Here is a 14,517-nt window from a genome sequence, read left to right on the forward strand (position 1 = left end):
AAGTGAAAATTGCAAAACCTTCAGTGGCACACTGGAAGCCAAGAGCATAGCAACCATAACAACACATGTATTTTGTGAAAAATCACAATTTTGCAACTCAAAACTTTAAGAGGCATAAAAGTAAAACAGTAGAAGATTTGAAAAAGCTGAATCATACCTGAATAGCCCAATAATTTGTGAACATTTTAAAATTTGAATGGTTGTTCTAGGTGAAAATATGAGGAAGTAGTTAAGTTTCAAAAACAAGCAAATTTTAGCAGAATTGCAGAAGTTTCCCATTCATTTCAATGGGACAAATTAAAGGAAAAAAGTGGAATATTTTAAAAAGTATAATAGTTAAAAATAGCAAAAATCGTAGCAGGAAAGAGCAAAAATAGTTGAATAGTTTAAAATTTGAACGGTGAAAATCGGCTGAAAATTGTGGAAGTAGTTAAACGGCGAAAAGTGTACGGAAGCAACTAGAATAATAATAATAATAATAATAATAATAAAGAATAAAGAGAAACAGGAACTCAATAGTGTGGATGCTTAAAGCATCCACACAATAAAGAATAAAGAGAAACAGGAACTCAATAGTGTGGATGCTTAAAGCATCCACACAACTAGAAAGTGCATTTTCTGAAGAAACTGCAGTGTGAATGCTTGAATCTGAATGTATGCACTGAAATGAATTAATTGCTGAATGTTAAGTTAAAAATCTGAATGAGCTGGAAAATACAGAATTTTTAACCTGAAAATAAAAGTGCAGAACTTTTGAAAGCTGATGTTCACACAGAAGAAGTTGGAAAAAGCTAAGCATGTTTAAAATGTAAATAATAAAAAGATGAGTAATGACAAAAAAAAATTTAGAGTCAGAAAACCTCTGAATGAATATTAAAAGTTCATATTCTTCTAATTGAAATGAACTTAAAAGATGAACAAACATTCTGCAGAAAATACAAACTTTAATATACAGCATGATGTTTTTCAGACATATACACATGTGTATATCATGTTTAATAGTATTACATACATCAATTTGTTTTGTATGTCATAGAAAATAACATAAAAATCTTAAGTCATATTTTACAGCTTCTTTCTGAAAAGGACTGGTAGAATAAAGAAAAATAACTAAATTAAATAACTAAATAAAAAATAATGAGCAACATATGAAATACATGAAAATTCAACTTTTAAAACCACAATCCTGAACCTTTAAATTGTGTTGGTTTCTTAGAACATGGCTGAACAGCTGTTTCTATCGGTCTACTTAATCTTCTGATCTGTCTACACATCTTTTTATTACTCATTCTTTTTTATGTTTTAATGTAAACAGAGTCCACACAGTGGTAAAAGAGAACTGTATAGAGATTTGTGAGTAAACTCAAATGAAAGCCTAAGGTGGTGACACAGTTTAACACATGCAAATAATCAAATAAACACATTAGTCCTTTTTGTGAACATGGATAAATAAGTATCAATACAGCATTGTTCAGCCATGCCACTAAATGCTTTTTTACACATTGTTTTAACCTGGGCTCAGACACAAAGTCCCAAATTTAGTTAGTCCCTGACTTTGAGTTGTGGTTATGACTAATTATTATACACAAGGCTTTATCTATCTAAACTCTAAGGACACAAATATGAAAAAACCTATACTTACCAGCTGATACTCCACACTACACACTAGGTGTGCCATGTGACCTGAAACTTTGGTACAAAATCATCATAATCATTCTGTTAACACTGTTTTTTAACACTGTTTGTGTTGCTGTTCAGCAGTTTAAAATGTTTTAGATTGGATTACATGGAATGAATTTGAATTTTCTTGGGGGTTTTTGTATGTGTTTCGTTCTCAGCAGATTTTTTCTTCCATACTGTTGAATTCCAGTTACCACATTTCTGGTCATATGACATCCCAAGTGCCCACTTAAAAAAATCCCCACAGTTAATTCAACATTAAAACAAAATAAAAAAAAATGTTAAATAAATAAAGGTTTGCTCTGTGATGAAATATTAAATAAGCATACATTGTACAGAGCACTAACAATGAAAACAATCCTTTAGCCTGTTGATCAGAGAGAGGCAGTCATTGTATCCATTTAAAACCTGTAATCACAGAGCACAATGTTTCTGTGAAACTATGAAGTCCCATATGATCCTCATCACGTCCAGTGACTTCAGAGTGGATCCTCCCTGTCATCCGGCCAGTGTTTGATGTGTGGCAAGCAGCACAGAAGCAGGATAGCTGAGGACTTTAAAAGAAGAGCAGAAAACGGGAACATATGTAGTTGTAAATGTAAATATCAGTGATACTTGTCTTGTCAAAGGGAATAAAATAATGAAAATGTTAACTTACACACTCATTTAGAGAGGATCTTGACACTGCACAGAGGAGGCACAGTCAGTCTGACAATGATGGTGATCTCCAGGGATGTTTTCCTGCAGCAACATTCCTGCCAACTGGCCGTATGATCCAGAGTAGTTGGTTTGTAATAAACAGAAAGGTGTATATGTTAGGTAGTGTGCACTCAGAGCTGGTCCTAAGAAACAAACACATCCTGTAATAAACTGAATACCTGTAGTAGTGCTGCTGCAAATATGAAGCCCTTCTATCATGAGTGGTTTCAAAGAAGGTGTTTTGGAGGCTCGGTCACAGAAACTGTGCAGTCTGTTCAGTCCTGAGTGTCTCAGCTCTGATGGGGATGGATCACAGAGGGAAACACCTGAGTACAGACATTACAATACACTCTAACACTCCTAAGGTCAAGTGAAAACACAATTTAAACACTTTACAAAGAATGAATACATGTTTTCATGGAAATTATGTCATTAACCCTTTTTGTTGTGAGTAAATCTCACCGACTGCTTGTGGGACAAGCTAGAAGGAGGACTTATCACAGAATGTCTCCTGTGCTCCAGATGTGAAGTCTCACGCTCTGATCGTACGGCGATGAAGATGGTGATGATGAAGCCTCTCTGATCTGTGGCATTACAGTTTCTAGCTGCTATGTGCTTCACACTGTTGGATCTTACATGTGAAGCTTGGAGAAGACACAGGAGGACTGTGTCTCTCTTAAAAAAGAAAAAGAAAAAAGGAAACCTAACACCCCCCCCCCCCTCAGCTCCCACCGTAACCCCCCCCCCCCCACTCAACTCCCCAACCTCACACCATCCAATGTCTATACAAATGTAGGGTATCAGCTGGTAACAGAAAGCAAGTGTTACATATGTACTACTTATGTAACACTGCTGAAACATTTCTGGCCAGAAATGTGCAGTTATCAACCCAGACCCACCCTGATGATTGCACTGGCCGAAACATGATAAAAGCTCATAAAAATGTATGTTTCATCGAAAGATTTGTCCAAAAATATAATCGTATACTTTTGAAAAAGTTTAAAGTTTATAACAAACCAAAATAATAACATTTTTGTAAATAGTATTTCAAAATAGAGGCACACATAAAGTGGCTTAACTGTCATTATTGCTGTAATTAGGTTTGTTTGTTTGTTTGTTTGTTTGTTTGTTTTTTTAAAAAGCAACCTTTAGTCATTATTGTTCTCTCAGAAACAATGAAGAAGCTGTTGAACATTTATGTGTTGTGTAGGCAATCCTCTGGTCCACCCTCCCTCCCTCCCAGCCACAGTGAGACTGGGGCAGCCTGGCAGGGTGTTGAAGCCTGGCTGCAGAGAGGATATGCCTACACTATTCATTTTAAACTGCTATATTTGATTTTTCTGACATTTATAGGTTACTGTTAGTGAATTTTAGATTTTCTGTGATAAATAAAATTGTCATCTTTTACTGATATCATTACTTAATTCATGTAATTGTATTTTATGTAAACAATTCAAACATTATACTGCAATGCAGAGCGTCAACTTTTAAATATCGCTCTACTTTCTTAAGTCATTCAAAAATATAGATATTACTTACTGTATTCAAAGATCTAGATCATGAATCATCACAGGACAATACACAGTATACTGGGTCATGGTAACTATGGTAGGTCTTCATGACTCCAGAATGGAGACATCGATCTGACTGAGAAATGAAAATTAGGTCAAGCAGTGTGTTCTTCTCTGTGGTAGGGGCAGTGATGACCTGTGCGTATCCCCTAGACTCAAACAGCTCCAGGATTGGTTTGTTTGCACTGGATAAAACATTCTCATTAAAATCACCACAAACTATGATGGGATGACAGTCCATGATCTCCAATGAGTCTAATAGGCTTACCAGGTTTTTCAGGAATGGCCTCAGAGTGTAGTCTGGAGGTCTGTATACAACTGCAATCAGAGCACTGACTGGTGCTTCAACCTTTAAAGCCAGAAATTCAAGGTCAGTTACATTATGGATGTACTGTTTTTCATGCACTTGAATGTCACTTTTCACATAAACAGCAACTCCACCACCACTTCTGTTTGCCATCTGGGGAAAGTTTGTGTAGGACAGGTGTCTGTTGCGTTTGAACAAATTGTAATTTTCCAAGTGGAGACTCTCTGCGACAAAAGAGCCCCGCAGGTGTGTTTCTGTTAGGCACAAAACATCTGCTAGACACAATTCATGGTGACTTTTGATGTCATTAATGTGAGCTGGCAGTCCCTCTGTATTATGATGAACAATGGTGAAAACCTCTGACCTGCTCAGTGTTTGCCTCACGTGTAGAAGAGGCATCATGTCATCAAGGTTGGCTTGTCTCATGTTCTCAAGCGCTGCAGTGATTTCTGGGTTGGTGAATATTTTTTTCTCTTCCATATCAAGAAGATACAGTCCACTGAGAGACGTCACTCTACTGACAGCTACGTAGGCCATGCCGGGCTCAAAAATGCTCTTAAGAGAGACAACAGCTGATGTAGTTGTCATACCCTGTACCTTATGTATTGTACATGCAAAGGCCAGCTTCACTGGGAACTGTCTTCGTACCACTCCTTTCTGCTTCAGATTCTCCTCTGCTCTCTCAATGTACACCATGTCGTCTGCTGGTGTGCGGTTATTCTTTCCAGATGTCTCATTATCCATTTTAAGTCCAAGCTTGATGATGTGTTGGTCGTTTTCAGAGTGAACTACTCTAAGTAGTATTCCAAAAGCTCCATTAACCAAACCATTTTGTATGTCAATGTTTCTGGTGAGCATGACACGAGCTCCTTCTGCAACTTTCAGTGTGTCTGGTAACTCGTTTTTACCTCCTTTCAATGGTCTGTCTTGAAGTGCCATTCTGCCAGTTCTAGGATCTTTTCTATAATCATCTGCATGGATGTCAATGATATGAGTGTGGAGCAGAGCCAGTGTTGCAGAGTTGTGTGCATCCACTTCTTTATTAGTTGCAAAAATGTGCAACGCATCAGTTGGACAAAGGGCTGGTTCAGTTATGGCCTGTGACAACAAATTTCTATCTGCTTCGCAAAGCTCATCCAACTTTCCTTTCACACGAATTCTGTTCAGCATCTCTGCAAAGACAACATCATCTTTCTGACGCATAATCTCAGTCAGAGTGATCATCTGAAAATGCTCCCGCCACAGGTCGATCTCAGACGGGTCGTGCACACAGAGAGGTTTAGACTGTCGCACTGGGGGTAGCTGATAGAAGTCTCCGACAGCAATGACTGACATGCCTCCAAAGGGTCTCCGAGTCCCTTTGATCTGTTTGAGTCTTGCATCTACATATGCAAACAGATGTCTTGACACCATAGACACTTCGTCAATGACGATTATTTCAGCATTCAAAAGTTCTGATCTGACTTCATCCAGCTGATTGCCAAGTCCCTGAATGGGAGGTTTTAAGCTTCTAGGCAGCTTGAGAAGAGAATGCAGTGTTGTTCCAGATATGTTAAAAGCTGCAGTCCCAGTGAAAGCAGTTAACAGGACAGTGGGTTTTGATATGTCAACGTCGTCTGCATATCTGGGCACTTTGCTCAGTATCTTAGATGCTTCTGAGTAGATGCATTTGATAAGATGTGATTTTCCTGTTCCAGCACCACCATTAATATAAAAGAAAAACTGCTCTGGATTTAGAGCACAGACTCTTTTAATGCACCAGTCTCTAACTGCATAAAATATGCAGGCTTGCTTCTTGTTCAGATTCTGAAACATCTGACGTAACAATGTGGGATCAATAGCAGGGGGTTCCCTGATGGCTCTGACTTCTGTTGAAGCATCAGCCTGACGGCTGTAGTCTGGCACATCTTCCTGTTCATTTTCATTGTCTCGCTCTCTTTCTTGTTCAACAAGTGGCAACCTTACGAGATCTGATTCAGGTGCCAGATTACACCATTCGTCAGTCACACCTCTGTTCTGCTCATATTCCTCAACAGCGCTCTCGATCTCCTCACTGTTTTTCTCATATTTTTCTCTGTTTCTTTTGACAATGTGTTGCACGTACTCAAGACGGTCAGTACCTGGCAGCTGTACACAGCCAGCACCATAGAAAGCCTGATAGGTTGGCAACGATGGTGTTTTCAGTTCGTGGTCTGAACGATGAGGAAGGTACAGTTTAAGCAGTCTTCCGTAATATTGCTCTGGATGTTTTTCTTGTGAGCAGCGGTGAAATCTGATGATAGCAGGCTTATTGTTTTTGCGCCTTTGCACAAACCCCATCTCATTGAGAAGGGGCAAAACATCTTTACCTTTTTTCTGTTGGCCATAGACAATCCTGCAAGTAGCAGCAAAGTCTGCCATGCACATCTCCTCATACTCTGGTGTTTCAGGTCTGGCTTTGTATTTGTCATTCAAAGATGTCATCCAAACATTGGAAGATTCAGGTGTTGTGTTGTCCAGAACTGACAGGGGACGACTCATTTTCACAGGATTATCATCAGTTGGTATGAATATTACAGCACGTGAACATTGCTTCATGTGAAGACCACATGCACGAGCAACACACTCCTGTGCACTGATCTCTCGCTTCTTTGAATATGCCTGCATGACGGCTCTCATTTCATCGCACTCATTTACACTGTCCTTATTGGAGTTTTCAATGACAGTTTTCAGGTACTCAGATAGCCCGCCCTCTTTTTTTGATATATATTTCATTAAATAATTTGCAGCGCCGAAAGCATCTAAAACAAAGCTTATGTCGATATTACTGTTCCAGGCTTCAAGCAGATGTGGATTATAGCCATTTATCCAAGAGTCTTTTGGATCACGCTTTAGTATGATCGTACTCCTCATGTTCATTTTATTCAGGTATCTCTCATATTCTGCATGTGTCAACTTGCATCTTTCCAAGAGCTGCTCTAAACTCATGGAAGCAGTTTCAGGTTCATTCAGCAGCTGGTTCAGTGGTCTGAGCTTGTTCTTTGCAGTTTCTACTTCCAGTGCATCATCCTCACTGGGTCTTGTGATCATTGTCTCATTGCAGGGTGGTTTGGGAAAACCAAAACGGCACCCGGAGCTTAAACTCCTAAAGCACGTCTTTGTGTGGTTCTTACTGTGTTTTTGCACTTCTGTTACTTTTTTGTACAGTTCGGGTTGTTTATGTGGATCAGGCAGCTGAGCTGTGATGTATTTGTTTATAAAATCAACAACAGTTTGCTCATCATCCTCCTCAAACACAGGAGCACCTTCTACCCACAGGAGACAGTGTATGTGTGGGCTTCCTCTGTGCTGAAACTCAACTCTGTAAAAGTAGTCAATGACTTTGCCAAGTGGCTCTGCGGGAGATAAGAGTAAATCTCTGAATAATGCTTCAACTCTCTTGTCAAACATGCGCATTGTTGTGACAGGATTGCTTCTCAGGATGTCACACTTTGCTGACCAGTCGAGTCCTTCAAAATTCACTTGTTCACCTTGCTGCCTTGTTATTGCCTCAATCACTTCAGGCCAGCGCATTTCAGCAGCTGAAAATGTGCAAAAGAACGTGGGAGTTCCCAACTGTCTGATCATGGCAAAAAGATCTCTTGTTGTTTTCTCCCAATAGGCTGGGGTTCCTCTCAGAGGCTGCATGAATCTCACTGCATCTTTATTTCGCACCAGTTTCTCCACCTCATGTTTATCTTGTAACATGCCTGAGGTTATTTTTCTACCATCTCTGGTCAGAGGCTTTGCCTTCCTTAACTGTACTGTCATGCTGGATGTAGCCAAGTGTATTTCAGTCACAAACTGTGCAAAGAACAAATAGTTTGTGTCTTTGGCAAAACGATCATCAATGCAGAAAAGTCTTGATTTGAAATACCCACTGGGGGATACTTTGATCAGCCTTCTTTCATCAAGTGTGTTTTGACCTGTAGGAAACTGCACAGGGAAGGCCATGGCCTCCAGTTTAGGTGTTTTGAAAAAACTTATTGGATTGTTTCTCTCTGCAGGAGCAACAGAGTAGATTCCTTCACTGAAACATAATATCTCCTCAGCCACATCAGGGGGCTGCAAACAGGACTCGAGTGCAAAACCACCATTAGTCAGTCCATCTGCTTGCTCTGAATCATCTCTCATCTGTTCATGCGATTGTTCACCATCACAGGGTAACATGTCAATGTCCTGTTCATTTATATTTTGTGCTTCACTCAGTGCATTTTTCTCACAGCTGTCAATTTCCATTAAATCAGCCTCATCATAATCTTCCTCATTCATGTTTTCATCATCATCATCCTCATCATCTTCATCAGGAAGAGTTGGATCACACAGCTCAGCATCATCTCTGATGCTCACATCCTTATACTGTGGATGAATCTGCTTGAGTTTATGCAGTGCTTGCACAAGTTTAGACCAGCTTACAGTCTGAAACAGCTGATGACCTTTGTAAGACAAGCGTCTCTTCAGTTTCACTCTGATCACCTGAGAATTAATTCTCAATCGAGGTAGTGTTTCAACAGTTTCCTGTACCTCTGATGGGACACAGACCACATTTCCTCTAATTGCTCTTTGTCTGCCTTTGGGAAGAGGAATGATCTTGGCAAATGGTATGCACTTGGCTATGAGATGTCTCTCCAGTATGTTGAGATCAGACAGTTCAGCTGGAATATCAGCAAGATCCAACTTATTGGCAACAGCAAGTGCTGGCATGGATCCATTTTTAAGATGATCGTGGCAGGTGTGACAAATCCACTCTCTCTTTCTCTCATCGGGAACATTGCACTGCTCATTTCTGCAGTTTTCATCACAAACATGAACAAACTTTCCTGTCAAACATGTTGCAACTACATGTGGGTTTTTGACATACTTTGACCTTGTGCAGGGTCGCACTTGGTTTGGAAATGAAGCCTTGAAACAGACAGTACATGGGTATGATGGTCCAGCTTTGATTTGTGATTTGAACACAGATATGGCCTCGTTGATCACACTGTTGTCACTCTCTTGGGTTTGTCTGTTCACCCATCTGTATTTCCTTTTTATTTTCATTGCACATCTCATGTTGTGCATAATCCTGAATGCAAGATTACTTTGATACCTGTCTCGCATTAGTTGTTTCATTAGTTGTCTGTGTCTTACTCTGAATGCATTGTCACGTGCATAACGCTGAGTCACTCGAGATCTCTGTCTCTCTCTGAATTCAGGGTTTTCTTGATACCTTTCAGTTATATAGTTTTTTTGTTTTTGTCTAAATTCAGCATTGTCACAGTAGCGTCTTTTAATATATTGTTGTTTTTTCTTTCTGAATTCATCGTTCTCACAGTAGCGTCTTTTAATATATTGTTGTTGTTTCTTTCTAACTGTAGCATTCTCAGAAAAACGTTTTTTAACATATTGTTTTTGTTTCTTTCTGAATTCATCATTTTCACAGTAACGTCTTCTAATATATTGCTGTTGTTTCTGTCTGAATTCATCATTTTCACAGTAACGTCTTCTAATATATTGCTGTTGTTTCTGTCTGAATTCATCATTTTCACAGTAACGTCTTTTCATATACTGTTGTTGTTTTTGTCTAACTTCAGGATTGTTTTTATATGTCTCGCTTGTGCAAGATTTTTTCTTTTCTTTGTAATCTTTATTTGAAGCATACTTTTGTTGTTCTTTCCTTTTTTGGTTTTCTTTTCTCTGATTTCTGGGTTTCTCTGATGCCATTAATCTTCTTTTCATTTTGTTCCTTTGTTGTTTATTAACTTTTTTCAGTTTTTGTAAAACTATATCAGAAAGGTCACAGGCAGCAACATTTGTTATGGCAGCATTTGATTGACATGAAAAAGCATCACTTGATGGAAGGAAACTTAATTCACTGCATAGTTCTTCAGTTGGTATATTAGGAGGTTCATTCTGATCTTCATATGATGTGAACTGAGTCATGTGGACTTCTTTTTGTTTCACCAGTGGCGTACAAATGGACATTTGACAAAAGATATTTTCAGTCGGATCAGTGGTTGTGTTTCTCCTTGGAGTAGAGGGGTTTGCTTCATCAACAGTTGTATCAGAGTGAGTAGGTGCCACAGCAGTGGCAGCTGTTGGTCTGCAGACTGTGTCTGTGATAGTATCACTCAGGTTGACTGTGCTCATACTGTAGAACTGCACAGGCTTCAGTTCATAGTTACAAGAGGGTGATATCTCCATCATTTCATAAGAATCTTGGAGCCTCTTAATCATGTCACTGAGGAGTGTGAATTTCAGCATCACAGCTGTACCACGATTACGTGACTGTAGTAGTAGAGGAAGACCAATGGGTGTTCTGGGGTGTGGGTCAAAGAAACCATATATGCCTGATGTGGATCTGAACACTGCGATACACAATCCACTCATAATCAGTAAGGCATACTGCACATCTGACAACAGGCAGCTCAGTCCTGCTTCTAAGCTCAGAAAGGTATCTACTGCCTCCTCTGGAGGTTCTTCAAATGTCCCATACCGGGAAGGCTGTGTCATGTTGACATGATACATAGATCTGCGAGCATCAACTTTGTCTGGCAGCTCATCGGTTGCCAAATGAATATTTTTAGGAAATCTTTTCTTGGCCTCTTTGTACATCACATCACCTTTATCCAAGACCAGATTAAGGTCAGCTGTAGTCATGTTTTCATTCTCATGAAGGAAAGCAAGAAATGTGAGTGAGTTACATGTGCACTGCTTGTTTCTGGAGTCTCCATATTTAGGATGAGCCTGGCTGCGAGATGCACAGACATGTATAACAGAGGGCTGGTTTTCAAGGTTCAGTCTTTCTGCATGAGATGGTCCTGCCACATCACTGTGACAGCCTCTTTTCAAAAAATCAGCATAACCCACCTGTGGGTCACATGACACCTCATGTTGTTCATTAAATTCATGCTGCAGTCCACTCTTTACAGCATCAGCATAAGATACCTGTTGTACATGTGCAGGAACATGTTGACCTGCCTGTTTGACACTGTCAGAATTGGTCTTTGTAGACACACTGTCTTCTGCAGAGCTCTGAGGAAAATCAAACTCAGCTTGTTCACATGTTGGTACACTGTGAAACTCATGAAACTTTTTCCAGCGTTGTTTTGCAGCTTGTGACTTTTTCTGCTTCCTTGGCATTTTCACACACCTGCAAGTGTTTCTTAGTCTTTAGAAAAATTGTTCACAAGATAAGAGTGGCACACACCAGGAGATGTTGTCTTTGTTTTTATATTTGTTTTTATTTGTCTTAAACAGTTGTCTTTCGTTTGACAGTTTGTTCTTCAGTTGAGAGAATATTATGCACTCTCTTTATTGGCTTGGCACAACTTAGCAGCAAGCCAAGAGTGAAAAACAGGTAGAGAGAAAATTTAGAAGAGAGAACAGGCAGAGCAGGAGAGACACGGCTGGGAAATCACAATCAAACCGTGAATTAGTTTTCTTTGTTTGTTCAGTTTGTTCTCAGGTAGAGGCAATATATGCACTCTTTATTGCTTTAATGGCTTGGCGTTTTTCAGCAGCAAGCCAAGAGTGAAAAACAGGTAGAGAGAAAATTTAGCAGTGAGAACAGACAGAGCAGGAGAGACACGGCTTTAAATCAAACCGCAGATTTTTCTTTGTTTGTTCAGTTTGTTCATAGGTTGAGGCAAAATATGCACTCTTTATTGCTTTGTTGGCTTGGCGTTTTTCAGCAGCAAGCCAAGAGTGAAAAACAGGTAGAGAGAAAATTTAGCAGAGAGAACAGACAGAGCAGGAGAGACACGGCTTTAAATCAAACCGCAAAAGGATTGTTGGTTTGGCAAAATTTCTCACAAACCACAGAGTGAAATACAGATGGAAAGAAGGCAGAGACAATAGGTGGAGCAGGACAGAGGATAGAGGGGTTGGGGGGTTGGGATGTGAGAGAGAAGACTGGAGATCTGGTCCTTGTTCTTCTTCTGCACACTGTGAACAAAAAACAAGAAAAAAATTATTTTATTAAAATTATATCACATGGTAATTGTATGAACTAATTGTGACTACTGAAAAAGGACAAAACAAATATTCAAGCTAAACTGTTGTCGGCTGCCATGTGCAAAAAGTTGCATAATTGGGCACTTTTTAAAAGAATAAATATTTAATTAAATTCAGCAATAATATTTTTAAATACAAATATGATTGAGTGAATCATTAATTAATCACATGTAGTGTGACTACAAAAATGTACGAAAAAAATATTTTAGCCCAATTGTTAAGCTGCACTTATGTGTATTTATTATAAAATTGTGTTTAAAAGGTCTAGCACAAAGTTTGAACCCATCACTTTACATCTTATATTAGTCAGATTATTTTATTATTTTGGTCTACTTCTCTTACAGTATGTGCACACCTACCAGGCAAAGCACAGTGTCAGTCAGGTTCCTGAAAGTGTAACACGAGAAATAATACGTTAGTTGTCTGTACAGTGTTATCAGACTAACAGAAATACAAAGCCCACACGACATGATACACTGAACTTATAGTCAGCAGGGTAATTATAGAGTAATATAGCACACCAACTGATACAGCAGCCATTTTACAATTCAAACTAATTAACTGAAGTATTGCCACTTATGTAAGGCTACTGTTAGACTGTTACTAGCCTTAGTATTGCTGCTAGCGCTAGCATTCCGGCTAGCATTAGCACTTCAGTTAGTGTTAGCAATGCAGCTAGCGTTAGCATTGCAGCTAGCGTTAGCATTGCAGCTAGCGTTAGCATTGCAGCTAGCGTTAGCAATGCTACTAGCGCTAGCACTCTTACTGTTAAAACTGAGCCACAATGACAATAATAAAGCTCATTTCTTACTTTTGTCTCACTGACCGGCAAGAAATATCACAGGAATATTATTTTTGTCAGTTAACAAGTGCTAAGGCTAGTGTTAGCACTATAGCTAGCGTTAGCATTGTTGCTAGCATTAGCATTGTTGCTAGCATTAGCATCGAAGCTAGCGTTAGCACTGCTGCTAACAGCAAAACATCATAAACGTATATAAATGATAGCGAAGGTTATTCTTTTTTCTTTCTTCTTTGAATTCTTTTTAACTCTGTTGGACTTGATATGTGAGTTTAAATGTCAAACATGTATTTTTTCCATCATAAAAATAAAACACTGCAGTACTGAGTGTACTGTACTTACCACAGCAGAGAGCGAAGCGGAATGACGACAGTTGGTCCACTGATAGGTTAAAAACAGATGAGGCGTTCAGGTGGTGCTTGGAAATTTGACCATCAGTTTGAACAGCAATAATGAGCATATACATGTCTGTGTGTTGGTCTCTGTGTGTGACAGACATAGAGAGATAGAGGGAAAAAATACACTATACTAGTGTACAAATTGGTACTTTTTGCCCAAGTATAAGCGAATGAGTGACATACAGAAAAACAGGGCAACTGGCATTAAATGAGCAAATAAAAGGTATTAAATCTTGAACTGTTTTGTGGGTTTTATTTTAAGACTACTTTGAGTGTATTCGTGGGGAGATAAACTATACAGACTATAAACAGAAACATTAAATGCGATTAGATTAGTTAAACGTTAGTTAAAAGGTGGGGAAATTAACTACAGACCAATAGATGCTGAGAGCTTTAATTATCCAGTCAGAAAGGATGATTTTGAAGTCATCAACTGACTCCAACTGCCCAGATCTGAAAAACCTTTGTGCCAATCACAATGCTCTACTTAGTTGGCATATACTAACTAGTGACAAACTATTAATCTGTGGCAAAACCCTGTCAAATCTGTCTTATTGTACTATTGAAAAAGTTAATCTTACTACAATCTAACATTTTTAGGTTTAACCTTGGCAGAGTGAGAGAGAGCTCGTTAAGCAGGCAGGTGTGAGCCTGGTTGCTATAGTAACTGCACCCAATGGCTCCATACACACGACACAGACATGCGCCTCACTTTTGCTGCTTAAAATGAACAGAAAAGTCAGGCCGAAACAAATTCTTCCCAAATGAAAAGTACATGTCGTGTTGACAAAATTCTTTCACCGTGAGCGACAGCAATGTCTAGTCTACTGAATTCTCAGTTTTCATGCCTGTGGAGTTTATTATATGGACGTGGTGACAGTGGAAAGACACCATGCTCTTCTGATTTTCAAACGAACCTTCTGAGCCATTTTAACATTAGAGTCTATGGAAGAGTTGGAGGGAGGAGGCTGTGCATTGGTGACATTTACGAAAGAACCATAACACCTAGGACAATAGTAAACACATTGGATGAAAGAGGACAGCGATGGC

At 39.1% G+C, this 14,517-nt stretch overlaps 2 protein-coding genes across 2 annotated transcripts in view; one reads left to right on the forward strand and one right to left on the reverse strand.

The window, feature by feature from the left end:
- Nucleotides 1-14,517, forward strand: part of ampd2b (adenosine monophosphate deaminase 2b) — a 60,045-nt gene that overhangs the window by 21,504 nt on the left and 24,024 nt on the right. The window lies entirely within an intron of this gene.
- LOC146550148 (uncharacterized) lies at nucleotides 588-10,914 on the reverse strand. Its single transcript, XM_085259695.1, has 5 exons — nucleotides 10,230-10,914; nucleotides 4,219-6,758; nucleotides 2,559-2,675; nucleotides 2,339-2,442; nucleotides 588-2,234 (listed from the first exon to the last, which is right to left on the reverse strand). The coding sequence occupies exons 1-3, from the start codon at nucleotides 10,912-10,914 to the stop codon at nucleotides 2,670-2,672; spliced, it is 3,231 nt and encodes a 1,076-aa protein (XP_085115821.1). The 3' UTR covers nucleotides 588-2,234; nucleotides 2,339-2,442; nucleotides 2,559-2,669.

Source organism: Mchenga conophoros, linkage group LG20 (genome assembly GCF_057382185.1).
Source record: "Mchenga conophoros isolate Kocher_MC1m ecotype Shallow Benthic linkage group LG20, M_conophoros_male_GT1.1, whole genome shotgun sequence".
Lineage (NCBI taxonomy): Eukaryota > Metazoa > Chordata > Actinopteri > Cichliformes > Cichlidae > Mchenga > Mchenga conophoros.

Coding starts and splice junctions, on each gene's coding strand:
- LOC146550148 (XM_085259695.1), bottom strand. CDS start 10,914: ATGACTACAGCTGACCTTAATCTGGTCTTGGATAAAGGTGATGTGATG. Junction 6,759..10,229: donor CTTTTGTCAAATGTCCATTT/GTACGCCACTGG, acceptor GTCCCCTGTCAG/TTCTGGACAACACAACACCT.